Source organism: Hypanus sabinus, chromosome 18 (assembly GCF_030144855.1).
Source record: "Hypanus sabinus isolate sHypSab1 chromosome 18, sHypSab1.hap1, whole genome shotgun sequence".
In the NCBI taxonomy this organism is placed as follows: Eukaryota; Metazoa; Chordata; class Chondrichthyes; order Myliobatiformes; family Dasyatidae; genus Hypanus; species Hypanus sabinus.
In genome coordinates this window covers 54,539,311-54,554,299 of record NC_082723.1, presented here as the reverse complement: position 1 = coordinate 54,554,299, position 14,989 = coordinate 54,539,311, and the positions used below count along the sequence as shown (strand labels likewise).

Below are 14,989 nucleotides of genomic sequence, written 5' to 3'. Positions count from 1 at the left end.
TTTAGAATTATTTTCTTAAGGCTAAGGGGGAAATCTGTTGAAAATATTCAAATTATAAGTATAAAGCTACTCCCTCTCTGAAAACAGTGTTATAGTGAGTTCCAAGGTTTTAACTCAGGTTTTAAGTGTTCAAGTTAAGACAGTGTGACTTGAGAGGAACTGACAGGTAAAGGTGCTTTCATGCACCTTGTCCTAGGAGTAGGAAGATGTATGTCTGGGTGTTGCTGCCATGCAGATTCTATGTGCACTTGCCTCAGTTCACTAGTGGAGGACCAACTGCAAAGCTACTGATCTCCATCTCGGCATGAACACCATAAATACTAGTCAGTTCCAAGACCTCGGCACTTGCAATATTGACAATGAGGGCAGCAAGGGTTAGACCCAATGGCCAATTCAATCCTGCCCTCAATGGGTAATGACACACATTCCTGCAAGAATCACGTATGAGCAAGCATAAAAACTCAGACTTGGTTCTTCAACCTCTAACAGGAATTAAACCTGGAACAGCTTTGTGGGGTTAGGTGCAACCTGCTGGAAGATTTGAGAAGATCTGGATATATACAATATTATGAATACCTAGACATAAATCAGTAAGGTTGAAATCTTTACCCTTGCATACTTGCTGTTCTCTTGAATTTTGTTAGCTTTATAGTTCACGTTTCTACCATGTACACCAATATATTTTCAGATTGTACTTCACAGGAATTCCTAAATTCCCCTGCTTCCCACCTGACATAAAGTTTCATTTTCACTTGGGAGGGTTGAATTACATGAACATATTAACCCCATGATTCTTACCTTTACAAATGACGCTTAAAAATTAACTTGCATTACTAATACCAATGGTAACTCCATCATGGAAGGTGTCAAACCCGGCTGTGAAAGGCAGGGAAGGTTGGACATGGGGCTAGCAAGCTCATCCTGTAAAAACCCAGTGCTGCAGAAATACTAACATAAGCTCCTAAGACCTCATCCTAGGGAAGAAACATCTTCAAAGATGGACTATATTTGGCAACAACTTGAAAGACTGGCCCAGGACAGAGGACACTGGCAATGCCCCAATATGGGTGATGGGCTTAAGGTAAGGTGAGCCTCTTGATTACAGTTGAGCTTGTAACCTACTTTATGGTATTAGTGACAAAACATGAAACAGATCTACTAGCAAACACGAGGAAACCTGCAGGTGCTGGAAATTCAAGCAACACACACAAAATGCTGGTGGAACGCAGCAGGCCAGGTCAGTCCTGATGAAGGGTCTCGGCCCGAAACGTCGACAGTGCTTCTCCCTATAGATGCTGCCTGGCCTGCTGCGTTCCAAACAGATCTACTTGCTGTATTATTAGATAAAACAAAGAATAATTTATTGAAGAAAGATGCAGGTGCATCTTATATTGTAAACCAAGTGAGAAGTTTGTCACTATTTTATTGGTGACTGGCTTTTCATCCAATATATGAACATAGAAATTAGAGTAACCAAGTGGCTCCTCAGACCTGCTTCTCCGTCACTAGGATATTGATCTGATTTATCCTCAACTCCCTATTCCCGACTGATATTATCAAGTGCCTGCCTCCAATGCTCTTTAAGGAGGAGTTACAAAGACTGATAAGCGTCTGAGAGAAACAAAAAATAGTGTCCCATCCTTAAATGAGCAACCCCTTATTTTTAACAGCAAACACGAGGAAATCTGCAGGTGCTGGAAATTCAAACAACACACACAAAATGCTGGTGGAACACAGCAGGCTAGGCAGCATCTATAGGGAGAAGCGCTGACGATGTTTCGGGCTGAGACCCTTCGTCAGGACAAACCGAAAGAAAAGATAGTAAGAGATTTGAAAGTAGTGGGGGGAGGGGGAAATGCGAAATGATAGAAGACCGGAAGGGGTGGGATGAAGCTAAGAGCTGGAAAGGTTATTATTTTTAACAGTGACTTTAGGTTTAGAATTTCTAAACGTGCTCTCCACCCTCACCTAGTCAAGATCCTTTGGGACCTTATATATTCACATATTTATACAGTTTATAAATGGTTGAGTACTCTATGGATGAGTTTCTAATAAGCTTAAATACATTAAAAAAAAGCTAATACATTAAAAAAAACTGCCTTCATAACCTTGGGCATAGAATGTACAATTTAAAGTCAGTAGCTTTGCAGAAGTATATAATGTTAAGTTATAAATTTGGACAGAAATATGTTAAATGGGAGGGATAGCAGTTTTATATATATAGTCAATTAGATTACGCAGGGATGAGTAACAAACTGAAGGCTAAGTGAACATTTGGGGAGGATTACAAGTAGAATAATAAATCAGTTATAGAATCTAATCCAAGTGCTTGATAGTTAATGCATCTCTATTTGGCAGTATTTACCAGATGGAATCAATTTATTGCACATCTCACGGAAACAGTTACATAGGCAGTTATTTATCATAATATTTATTATAAAGCACTGCTACAAAGGAGAGGCCATTTACCCATGTGGTTAACACATTAGTAACAGATTCCAGGGTTAACGCACAACTTTCCATTGTCAAGCAAATAACTTTTAGTTCAATTCCAGAAATAGCCCTTAACTCAAAGGTTTCCTTCGTGCTTTGAACCCAAAAGCTTGGCAGCAGCACTTCCTACAAACCATTCAGCAGAAAATGGGAAGCCAGTGAAGAACTCAAAACATTCTATTTTGGAAATTGAGACGCCATTCACCACTTGTTCTCATTCAGGATTCTGCTTTTCCAGAGGACTGTGGAATAGGACCATTCATACACATCAACTGCCATCAGCTATCAGCTTTGTAACTGTCCAAAAGCCAAATAATTCCTGTAAGCCTAGAAATGGTAGTGATAAAGTCAATGACCAGCAGATCATGGCAACTCTCGTCTCACAACAAGGCATGTTACTGTGAAACCTGGTGACTAGCTCCCAATAATTTGGTTGTATCTGACACTCCCTCTTTAGGGTGGTTGGTTGTCAAAGTACTGCTGCTTTTGGTCTATTCAGATGTCCAGAGTTTAAAGGTCCTGTCATAAGAACATGTAGCAATCAGCTGCCCATTTGGAGAAATGTCCAGTCCCATCACTTTGCCCTCATGGCCAGCCATTGTTTTGAGCGGTGACCACCCAGGGTGGCTCCATATCTTTGCTGTGTTGTCATAGGCACCGGTGAGGAGATAGTGTCCATCTGTGGCTTCAGGGAGACATAAATCAGCAGTTAGCTGCATGAAGGCAGAATTAAAAAGCAACAAGAAAGAAGCCCTTCTAAAAAAAAATTCAAAGTACAGCATATGGCAGTTCAAAGAACTGGATGTTATGGCACATTATCTACTCGTGTGTGGCACCACTGCAAAGGATCGTTTGATATGCTTCTTTATTGTTTACACTGATGTTACACAGAATGAGGTCAGACATCTCAAACATTAAGGAATTATCAACCTTCATTCACAGGGCCCCACAACACCTGGCTACCACAGTTGCCAGAACAACTGTAACGCTGGACTGTGAAGGAGAGGGAAGATGATGGGGCAAATTGTGTCAATTTGTGATCTTAGTAAGTATGAAAGTGCATGTTACTTTAAAAATCAAAACTAATTCACTCACTCAGGCAGAAAGCAGACTGAATGAGTGGTCTGAGAGAGCCAGGCAACATTTTTGACCTGGCAGCTGCAGTGAGGGGAACGTGCCAGGCAGGACTGGAGCCCTGGAGAAGGCTAACCCAAACACAAGACAAGCACCTTTCAGAGAAACATCCTTTCTAATGAAATTGCTCTTCCCTCCAGACCCAAGAGGGAAATTGTTGGTGATGGCCCTCACCTCACACACAAACTTTCAACTAGAATAAACTATGAGAAATAATACCTTGGTCTTCCCCAGTGGCTCTCAACAGTACAGCTCCGACAACTTACCGCAAGTTATACTTGGTGTGGGCTCTTGGATTGTTTATAAAAACTATTTGATTGGTATTAGCCTCATTAATCCGCAATTATTTGCCTGGACTCCCTCAACTCGAGCGAATTTCAATCTGAACTCTGGAAAATGCCACTCCTTTGCTCCAAGGAAAATCACTCCAAATGATCCAATCTTTTTCCACAGCTACTTTCTTGAGCTGGCACCATCCACCCAGATGTTGCTTCCCATATGGTAAAATTCCCCCTTTCCCTTGTCTTGTGACACCTCCACAAGCACAGCAACACTCTAATGATCTTATATCTGACTGTATGGTGATCCAGCATCTAGATTACCCTGTCCAGAATGCGAGCTGAGGCATGCAGCCTGAGCCATGAATCCTGACAGGGAATGTACAGTCAGGAGTGAGGGTTGAGGACTGGAACATCAGAAGTGAGGGATATGGCAAGTCTGTAGCCAGAGCAAGGTCCACAGTGCTTGTACATTTCCCGATTTGTTTTAACACAATGCATTCACTGGGAAATTGATTTATACTGCAGTATAATATAAAAGGCTAAAATACAAGTGTATTTGGATGGTGACAAAAGTAACATCCAGTATCTTTTTTTAATCCCCAAGTCCAACACTATCGAAGTCCTAAGAGTGCCAGATTTATGGAGCTCTGTTGTACATATTCCAAGCTTTTTCTGGAAGCTCCAGTGGAATCTACAAGCTAGAATCTGTCATTCCCTTAGAGTTATGATAATCTGGTTACCAACAATTTTGCTGGGAAAAAAAGGCTTTTCCTATTTTTAATCATCAAATCTAAAGCTGCAAATGCTTATTTAAACCTATTGATCTCTGTTTTAAGAAGCACAAATGCACAATTGTTTTAGTGTAGGCTTGCAGCCTGTTATACTTACGCTGAAACCTGACTGCTGACAGGAGGTTATGATGTGCTGGGATGGTGTAGATACATTTCCGCTGTCGCAGGTCCCAAACTTTGCAACTGTTGTCTCCACTTCCGGTTGCTGCGTGATATCTAAAAATAAAGTCAACAACGTTACCAGTAAGAAACTGACTGAAGATAATTATTCCAATTGCGGTGATATACCATTATTTATTAACTGGAGTTCCTTTAGTTACGATTCTATAATCTAAAAGATGCTGTATTACTTGCTTGTGTACACAGTGACCTGTAGATTGCAGGGTACCACATGGCAGCACCACAAATGTGTTGGTAATTTTTCAAAGGATTATATCAAGTTCAGAGATCTTTTAATATAAAGAGAGCATTAGCAATTGCAGCATATTAAAGAGCAAAGTTGGTAGGATCATAGTTGGTAGAATTGCTGCCTCATAACTCCAGCAACTTGGGCTCCACCCTGACAAGCACCAGGGATCTTCAGAAAATGGTGGGGAATGTTAATTATTTTCAAAGTGGCTTTGAGAACATTCTTGAACTGCTTCCTCAGGTAATCTCATGCTGGCAGGAACTTGGAGAACAGCAACTGTTGACGTCTCATCCAACCTCAGTGGAAAAAGCCTCCACTCATAATTATCCCTCATAATTCTGTATCAAATCTCAAATCTCCCCCCACTTTCATTCTGGTCATTAGCCCAACCTTCTTGTAGACAATGTAAAAACCCTCATCCTTTGCAAGCAGCAGTACTCCATTGCATCACTCTTGAAAGATCTAACTACTTGTTTGGACCATGCTTCTAATCCTTAACTCATCCGTCATTTACGAAAAACCTTTTGACTTTCTAAATTCCAGAGTGTACACCCCTCCTTTGTGTGATTTTGCTTTCCTTCCCACAGTGTAGTATCCAGCTCTGCTTACAAACCTGCAACTGCAGATTAGTCAGGATCTAGCAAAGTTTTAACATCTTGAATCTACCTTGTATTTTAGTCATTTAAATGTGAAGGCCAGTGTACAAATGATCTTTCTGTACAGGTCCATGGTATCACCTATGTACAGAGACTCCACAAGCCCTCTGTAGATTCTGTAGACCACCAGTGTTTCATCCCTTACAAATTACTCTATCTTTTCCAGGTCAGAGGTGAAAGACCTATTTGTCTAATTGAATCTATTTGCTACTGTTTGCCTGCATAATCATGTCAGTCAATGTATCTACTGTGGCTTTCTTGGTGATTAAAAGTCTTTAAAACATAGTGAACACAACAGCACAAGAAAATAGAATAGGCCACCTGGCCCTTCACACCTGCCCTTCCATTCAGTGCAGTCATGGCTGATTTCCCTAGGCCTCAATTTCTCTTCTGTGCTAGAGCTCCACTGCCTGGAATTCCACAATCTTTCAAATATTTATTTCCTTTTTAAATACCTTAATGATCTGGCCTTCACAATCCTCTGGGGTAGAAGATTTCAGAAATTTATCACCCTCTTCAAGAAAAAAAATACCCATGCATCCATTTTAAAAAACATCCCCCCACCCCCTTCCCATTATCTTGTAATCCTGTTTGGGGTTCTCCCATTTGTGGAAACATCTCAACATCTCTGTCACATTCCCTTTGGATCTTTTGTGCTTCAATAAGATCACTCCCGAATTCTTTTAAACACTAAGGAATGAAAGTTGAACTTTTATATCTGCTAATGAGAGAGTAATCCTTTCATCCCAGTTAAGCACCTAGTGAATCTCTTCTGGACTGCCTTCAATGCTGGCACATCCTTTCTTGAATGGTTAAGGCTTGAATACAGATCTTTATGAAAGCTCAACTTGGTCATTATCACTAACTTTTCTTCCATCTCCAGCTTCAGCCATTTTCTGAATTAAGTTAATAAACTACTTTTAAATTCCATAAGCTTTTTGTTGTGCAGCAGCAGTATGCTGCAATACATAAGAACTGAAATATAATAAATTAAATGCATATATCGATAAATTAAGTAAGTAGTGCAAAAAAAGTAGTGAGGTAGTGTTCATGGGTTCAATCGGATGACAGAAGAGAAGAAATGGTGATTGAGTGCCTTCAGGCTCCTGTACCTCCTCCCTGACTGTAGCAATGGGAAGAGGACATGCCCTGGGTGACAGGGATCCTTAATGATGGATGCCACCCTTTTGAGGCATCGCTCTTGAAGATGTCCAGGATGCTGGGAAAGCTACTGCCCACGATGGAGCTGGCTGAGTTTACACCTTCCTACAGCTTATTTTGACCGTATGCAGTGTCCCCTCCGCACCACCCCCCCGCCAGATGGTGATGCGGCCAATTCAATGCTTGTCATAGTACATCTGTAGAAATTTGCAAGTGCCTTTGGTGACATACCAGAGCTCCTCAAACTCCTAATGAAATATATCCACTGCTGTGCCTTGTTTGTAACTGCATTGACAGGTTGGGCCCAGGATAGTTCCTCAGAGATGTTGGCACTCAGGTACTTGAAATTGCTCACTGTCAATCTCTGTCACCCTTTTACAATTTTAAGACAATACTAATCACACTGCCTTTAACCTAGGAAGTCCAGAAGAATTTTTTGCGACATTTTTGGATTCCCTTGTAACTGGCAACATTACACCATAATGAAGGACTCATTATTCTTCATGCGGCCTCAGTCTGTCAGCGCTGCCCATGGATGTCACGTTCTAGCTGTCTAGATTCACAAGCCTGGGCAGTACAATATGGAGGGCAAGCTCCCCATCTCCACACATCTGATGAACTCAAAGGAACGGCAGAGACCAATACAGTTTGGCACCAGCAGTGCTGCAGGAGCTGCCAGACAGATTTGAACTCAACATAGGACTACCTTAGTGACTCCAGCTCTGGATTTTTCCCTCGGGGTTTATTCCCAAAGCCTTCCCCATGCGTGGGTATTGCAGAGGTTTGAGATCAAAGTTTTCCTTCTCCCCGATGAGCTGCCAACCAGGCTGAGAAGCCCCATCTGCTAAAAGCAACTGGTTTCAAGGTGCCAATAGCCTGCCTTTTCCCCTTATCCTGTCAGGAGAAACAGTTCTGCTGGGCTTAGTGGCTAAGCCACATGCAAAGGCAGGAACTGGACTTGGCTGTCAGAGGTGATTCTTCACATAATGCAAGACCCATTATGTACAGTGTACTGCAAAGAAGGAAGTTCTGAGGTTCCGAATACGTCACCCTGTTTTATTTTATACTACTGTAATGCCCTGGTTCACATTTTTACTGCTATGCTGCAGGTATTTCATTTAGCAGTTCTGAAAGAAAAGTCTGTTCTGCTTTCAGCCATTTGGGTTATTGTTGAAGATAAGGGACGATGAGGAATGTGTGCCATCCAATTAGGATGCTGGAACTGGGGGGAGGGTTTCTTTTGGTGAGGGGTACCAAGGTTGGTCTTGGGGCTTTTGTTCGGCATGAAAAGAAGAGAGAAGACGCTGGAGGGAACAGGTCGTAGCATTCGACCCGGTGGGGGACCGTGATTCGATGAAGTCAGATGCCGAGATCGACTGAGGATCAGTGAATATTGGTGAAGTGTTGAGCTCCAAGTTGTGCACATTTGACTGCTTAATTAAAATAAGCCCTTTTCTTTTTGTCTTTCTTTATTAGCACCTTAGTTGAGATTCATAAATATAATTCCTTTAATCATATGCAGTGTACTGTCTGTTATTTTGTGGCACTGATTTGTAACAGGGTAACAAATTACACAGCATCCACACAAACCGAGATTTGCAGTGGGAGAGCCATCTCATTACTGGTTTAGCAGGACCACAGAGTGACTTCCCTAGACCTACACAGCGAAGGAAATCTGGGGGTTTCACTATCACAATGAAAACCCAGTAGATTTCATTTTATCAACTGTGACAATGTTGTACTGCTCCTGTGAGTTTTACCCCTGCTCTTCCTCAGCATCAAGCCTATTCAGGGCTGTGTTTTCTAAAACTAAAATACATCACATTACACCTGCTGACATTCATTTCTGCCTGCTACTTCTCTGCTTATCCTGTAGTGTTCCAATGAACACCACGCCTTTTGATTAGGTATAATCTAAGGTAATTTCTTCAGTGGTTTAAATGGGGCACGACTGCGCAAGCACATGGAGGTCAGCCAGTGAGAACAGCGGGAGGAGTTCAAAAGCGAGCAGAATTGAAAAGGTGACGGTTATTTCTTCAGCGGTTTGAATGGGTCACGACTGCGCAAGCGCGTGGAGGTCAGTCAGTGAGAACAGTGGAAAGTTTAAAAAGAGGGCAGCTTTATACAGCGGGCGTCCAGAGTAGAGGGAGACAGAGCAGAAAGGCATTGGCTCAACAGGGCTTCGATGATAAAGGGTCAAGGGGAAGTAGGTTATCTGTTTAGAATACAGACAGAAAGTATGTGTGTGAGGCTGATTTTCTGTGCTCGGTGTCAGACATGGGAAGTCCTGGAGACTCCCAGTCTCTTGGACAGCCACATCTGCTTCAGGTGCATCGAGCAGCAGCTCCTTAAGCATGGCGTTAGGGAGCTGGAGGTGCAGCTCAATGACCTTCATCTGGTCATGGAGAGTAAGGAGGCAGGTAGACACTCCGGGATAGAGTACCCCAGTGGCTGTCCCCCTTAACAATACTCCTGTTTGAATACTGTTGAGGGAGACAGCCTACCTGGGGGAAGCAACAGCGGTCGTCCCTCTGGCACTGAGTCTGGCCCTGTGGCTCAGAAGGGCAGGGAAAGGAAGAGATGGCTGCAGTGATAGGGGACGATCACAGATAGGGGGTGAGACAGGCAATTCTGTGGACACAGGAAAGAAACGGGGATGGTAATTTGCCTCCCAGGTGCCAGGGTCTGAGATGTTTCTGATTGCGTCCATGATATCTTGAAGTGGGAAGGAGAACAGCCAGAGGTTGTGGTACATATTGGTACCAACGATATAGGCAGGAGAAAAGAGGTCGTCCTAAAAACAGACTACAGGGAGTTAGGAAGGAAGTTGAGAAGCAGGACCTCAAAGGTAGTCATCTCGGGATTACTGCCTGTGCCACGTGAGAGTGAGTATTGGAATAGTGAGGTGGAAGATAAATGCTTGGGTGAGGGATTGGAGCAGGGGGCAGGGATTCAGATTTCTGGATCATTGGGACCTCTTCTGTGGTAGGTGTGACCTGTACAAAAAGGATGGGTTGCACTTGAATCCCAAGGAGACCAATATCCCGGCAGGGAGGTTTGCAAAGGCCATTGTGGAGAGTTTAAACTAGAATTGCTCGGGGCTGGGAACCGAACTGAAGTGATGGAAGAAAAGGAGGTTGAATCACAAATTGAGAAGCCTTGGAAAAGGGAGGATAGGCAGGTGATAGAGAAGGGACACGCTCAGACCAATGGCTTGAGATGTGTTTATTTTAATGCAAGAAGTATTATGAATAAAGTGGATGAGCTTAGAGCATGGATCAGCACTTGCAGCTATGATGTTGTGGCCATTACAGAGACTTGGATGGTGCAGGGGCAGGAATGGCTATGTAAGTGCCAGGCTCTAGATGTTTCAGAAAGGACGGGGAAGGAGGCAAAAGAGGTGGAGGCGTGGCACTATTGATCAGAGAGAATGTCACGGCTGCAGAAAAGGAGGAAGTCATGGAGGGGTTGTCTACGGAGTCTCAGTGTTTAGAAGTTAGGAATAGGAAGGGGTCAATAACTCTACTTGGTGTTTTTTTATAGATCACCCAATAGTAACAGGGACATCGAAGAGCAGATAGGGAGACAGATTCTGGAAAGGAGTAATATTAACAGGGTTGTTATGGTGGGAGATTTTAATTTCCTAAATATTTACTGGCATCTCCCTAGAACAAGGGGTTTAGATGGGGTGGAGTTTGTTAAGTGTGTTCAGGAAGGTTTCTTGACACAATATGTAGATAAGCCTACAAGAGGAGAGGCTGTACTTGATCTGATATTGGGAAATGAACCTGGTCAGGTGTCAGTCTCTCAATGGAAGAGCATTTTGGAGATAGTGATCCCAATTCTATCTCCTTTACCATAGCATTGGAGAGGGATGGGAACACACAAGTTAGGGAAACGTTTAACTGGAGTCAGGGGAAATATGAGGCTATCAGGCAGGAACTCGGAAGTGTAAATTGGAAACAGATGTTCTCAGGGAAATGTATGGAAGAAATGTGGCAAATATTCATGGCGTATTTGCATGAGGTTCTGCATAGGAACATTCCAATGAAACAGGGAAAGGATGGTAGGGTACAGGAACCCTACCTGGTGTATGAAGGCTGTTGTAAATCTAGTCAAGAAGAAAAACTTACAAAAAGTTCAAAAAACTAGGTAATGATAGAGATCTAGAAGATTATAAGGCTAGCAGGAAGGAGCTTAAGAATGAAATTAGGAGAGCCAGAAGGGGCCATGAGAAGGCCTTGGCGGACAGGATTAAGGAAAACCCCATGGCACTCTACAAATATGTGAAGAACAGGAGGATAAGATGTGACAGAATAGGACCAATCAAGTGTGACAGTGGAAAAGTGTGTATGGAACTGGAGGAGATAACAGAGGTACTTATGAATACTTTGCTTCAGTATCCACTACGGAACAGGATCTTGGTGATTGTAGGGATGACTGAAAAGCTTGAGCATGTAGATATTAAGGAAGAGGATGTGCTGGAGCTTTTGGAAAGCATCAAGTTGGATAAGTCCCGGGACCAGACGGGATGTATCCCAGGCTACAGTGGGAAGCAAGAGAGGCGATTGCCGAGCCTCTGGCAATGATCTTTGCATAATCAATGAGGGCAGGAGATGATCTGGAGGATTGAAGGGTGGCAGATGTAGTTCACTTATTCAGGAAAGCGAGTAGGGATAGGCCTTACTTCAGTGGTTGGTAAGTTAATGGAGAAGATCCTGAGAAGCAGGATTTATGAACATTTAGAGAGGTATAATATGATTAGGAATGGTCAGCATAGCTTTGTCAAAGGCAGATCATGCCTTACGAGCCTGATTGAATTTTTTGAGGATGTGAGTGAACACATTGATGGAAGTTAGAGCAGTAGATGTAGTGTATATGGATTTCAGCAAGGCATTTGATAAGGTACCCCACTGCAAGGCTTATTGACAAAGTAAAGAGGCATAGGGTCCAAGGGGACATTGCTTTGTGGATCCAGAACTGGCTTGCCCACTGAAGGCAAAGAGTGGTTTGTAGATGGATCATATTCTGCATGGAGGCCAGTGACCAGTAGTGTGCCTCAGGGATCTGTTCTGGGACCCCTACTATTCGTGATTTTTATAAATGACCTGGATGAGGAAGTGGAGGGATGGGTTAGTAAATTTGCTGATGACACAAAGGTTGGGGTTGTTGTGGACAGCGTGGAGAGCTGTCAGAGGTTACAGTGGGACATTGATAGGATGTAGAACTGGGCTGAGAAGTGGCAAGTGGACTTCAACCCAGATAAGTGTGAAGTGGTTCATTTTGGTAGGTCAAATATGATGGCAGAATATAGTATTAATGGTAAGACCCTTGGCAGCGTGGAGGATCAGAGGGATCTTGGGTCCGAGTCCACAGGACACTCAAAGATGCTACGCAGGCTGACTCTGTGGTTAAAAAGGTACGTGGTGCATTGGCCTTCATCAATCGTAGGATTGAGTTTAAGGGCCAAGAGGTTATGTTGTAGCTATATAGGACCCTGGTCAGATCCCACTTGGAGTACAGGTGGCCCCTGTTTTCTGAACGTTCGCTTTATGACTCCTCACTGTTACAAAAGACCTACATTAGTTACCTGTTTTCGCTAACAGAAGGTGTTTTCACTGTTACGAGAAATGCAGCGCGCGCCCTGAGCAGCCGAGCTCCTCCCCCGGAACTGCATTCTAGCCGCCACTGCTTGAACACGTGCCTGTGAGCATCTGTGCTTTATGTCGATTTATTTTGTGCATCTGTTAGCAAGATGAGTTCTAAGGTATCGGAAGAGCCTAAAAGAGCTCGTAAGGGTGTTACACTTAGCGCAAAACTAGACGTAATCAAGCGTTTCAATCATGGTGAACGAAGTTAGGACATTTTCCGCGCGGTGAACCATTCGCTCTATTTATACGCAGAGAGAAAGAATCTTGAAAGCTGCCGATGTTACTGTTGATTCTGCTCATAGCAAAGTGGTCTGTCTTAGTTGGCATCCAATATGGATAAAATGGAAAGTCCTTTGCTTGAGTGGGTTGATGGGTGTACAAAGCGTGGTGTTCCATTAAGTTATCTTATACTTAAGGAGAAATCAGTCAGTCTTTTTAATAAGCTGAAACAGAAAGCCCTGGACAATGGTGATGAAAGTGTTGTGAAAGTGGAATTTAAAAGGTAGTCATGGGTGGTTTGATCAGTTTCTGAGGCGAGGGCAGCTTCATAGCTTAAAAGTTTACTGGAGAGAGTGCTTCGGCTGATACTGAAGCTGCCGAAAAGTTCCCAGCAGAAATAATTACAGAAGGTGGTTATTTGTATAAGCATGTGTTTAACTGTGATGAAACTGCAATTCAATGGTTAATTCTTCTTCTAAATGTGCTAAACATGCTTTAATACAATTTAAAATTGTACATAGAGCTTATATGTCTAAAGATAAACTTGCTCGATTTTATTCTCATATTAACCCTCAATGTGATAGATGTCATTCAGAAGTGGCTTCACTGACCCATATGTTTTGGTCATGTCCCACTTTACATAACTATTGGAAGGACATATTCGTTACCATTTCCTCAATTTGGAACATCGATTTACAACCTAACTTTATTACTGCAATCTTTGGTATACCAAATGAGGATGGTAATCAGTTTTCTCCTTCAATCAGACGAATGATTGCTTTTGTAACATTAATGGCCAGAAGGTCTATATTACAAAATTGGAAAGAAGTAAACCCTCCTACCATGTCTCAGTGGCTTTTTCAAACTATTTCTTATCTGAGTTTGGAAAAAATTAGAAGCACTATTTTTGACTCGTCAATTAAATTTGAAGAAACTTGGGGACCGTTCATCCGACATTTTCATATGAATTAATTTGGCCTTTCCCAGACCTTCTCTCTGTTTATTCTTGTTCAGGTATGGAGTTCCGGAGTTCTTTGACACTATCATATACTTATAAACTGTTATTATTGCCCATGTTAGTTTTAGTTTAGTGTTTGTCTCATATATATATTTTCTTTCACACATCTCTAATTTTTTTTCTTTTTCTTTTGATGATTAGTTTTGTTTTTTTTCATATATAATTATATAGACTTGATTGATTAATGTACTATTTTGTTGTTGATGTTTAATAGGATATCATTATCCTATTATTAATGTAATCTTAAGTCTATTGTATTCATAACCTATTAATTATTATGTTATGTTTTTTTATATTTATATGAAATTCAATAAAAAGATTGAAAAAAAAGAAGAAACTGCAATTTATTGGAAAAAATTGCCAAGTACCCCAACCTCCGACTACTCAGCCTAACACACCATCATCAGTGAGCTTGCTGTCTTCCTGATTTCGGTTAAGTGAAACTACACTGTACATACATTATTTCTACTTTATATAGACTGTATATTTTTATGTGTTACTTGCTATGATTTGGCAGCTTCATAGCTTAAAGGTTACTGGAGAGACTGCTTCCGCTCTGTAGTCAGATTATACACTACGTAGTGAGATTTTCGCTATGCTAGACAGTGCTGCAATGATTGCAGAAAAGTATTTCTGCTTTATAAAGGCTGTGAATTTATCATATCATTCCTGTTTTTACTATATGTTACTGTTATTTTAGGTTTTGTGTGATATTTGGCATAATTTTGTAGGTTAATTTTTGGGTCTGGGAACACTCACAAATTTTCCCATATAAATAAATGGTAATTGCTTATTCAACTTTATGACATTCTGGCTTACGATCTGTTTCATAGGAACACTCTACCTTCGGATAGCGGGGGAAATCTGTACTGTGCTCAATTTTGGTTGTTTCATTACAGGAAGGATGTGGAAGCCATAGAAAGGGTGCAATCCAGGATGTTGCCTGGACTGCGGAGCATGCCTTATGAAAATAGGTTGAGTGAACTCAGCCTTTTCTCCTTGGAGTGACGGAGGATGAGAGGTGACCTGATAGAGGTGTATAAGATGATGAGAAGCATTGATCATGTGGATAGTCAGAGGCTTTTTCCCAGGCTGAAATGGCTAGCATGAGAGGGCATAATTTTAAGGTGCTTGGAAGTAGGTACAGAGGAGACATCAGGGGTAAGCTTTTTTTAC

The 14,989-nt window shown here is 42.0% G+C and overlaps 1 protein-coding gene across 2 annotated transcripts in view; it reads right to left on the bottom strand.

Annotated features, from left to right (window-relative positions):
- Positions 1 to 2,311: 2,311 nt before the first annotated feature.
- Positions 2,312 to 14,989, bottom strand: part of prpf4 (PRP4 pre-mRNA processing factor 4 homolog (yeast)) — a 50,737-nt gene continuing 38,059 nt past the window's right edge. The window contains exons 13-14 of one of the 2 annotated variants that reach the window (XM_059994345.1): positions 4,797 to 4,915; positions 2,312 to 3,178 (exon numbers count right to left, since the gene is read on the bottom strand). In XM_059994345.1, the coding sequence (XP_059850328.1) occupies positions 2,985 to 3,178; positions 4,797 to 4,915 (313 nt within the window). In that variant the 3' untranslated portion in view covers positions 2,312 to 2,984. The remainder of the gene's footprint in view (positions 3,179 to 4,796; positions 4,916 to 14,989) is intronic. The other variant, XM_059994344.1, reaches the window with a different exon arrangement.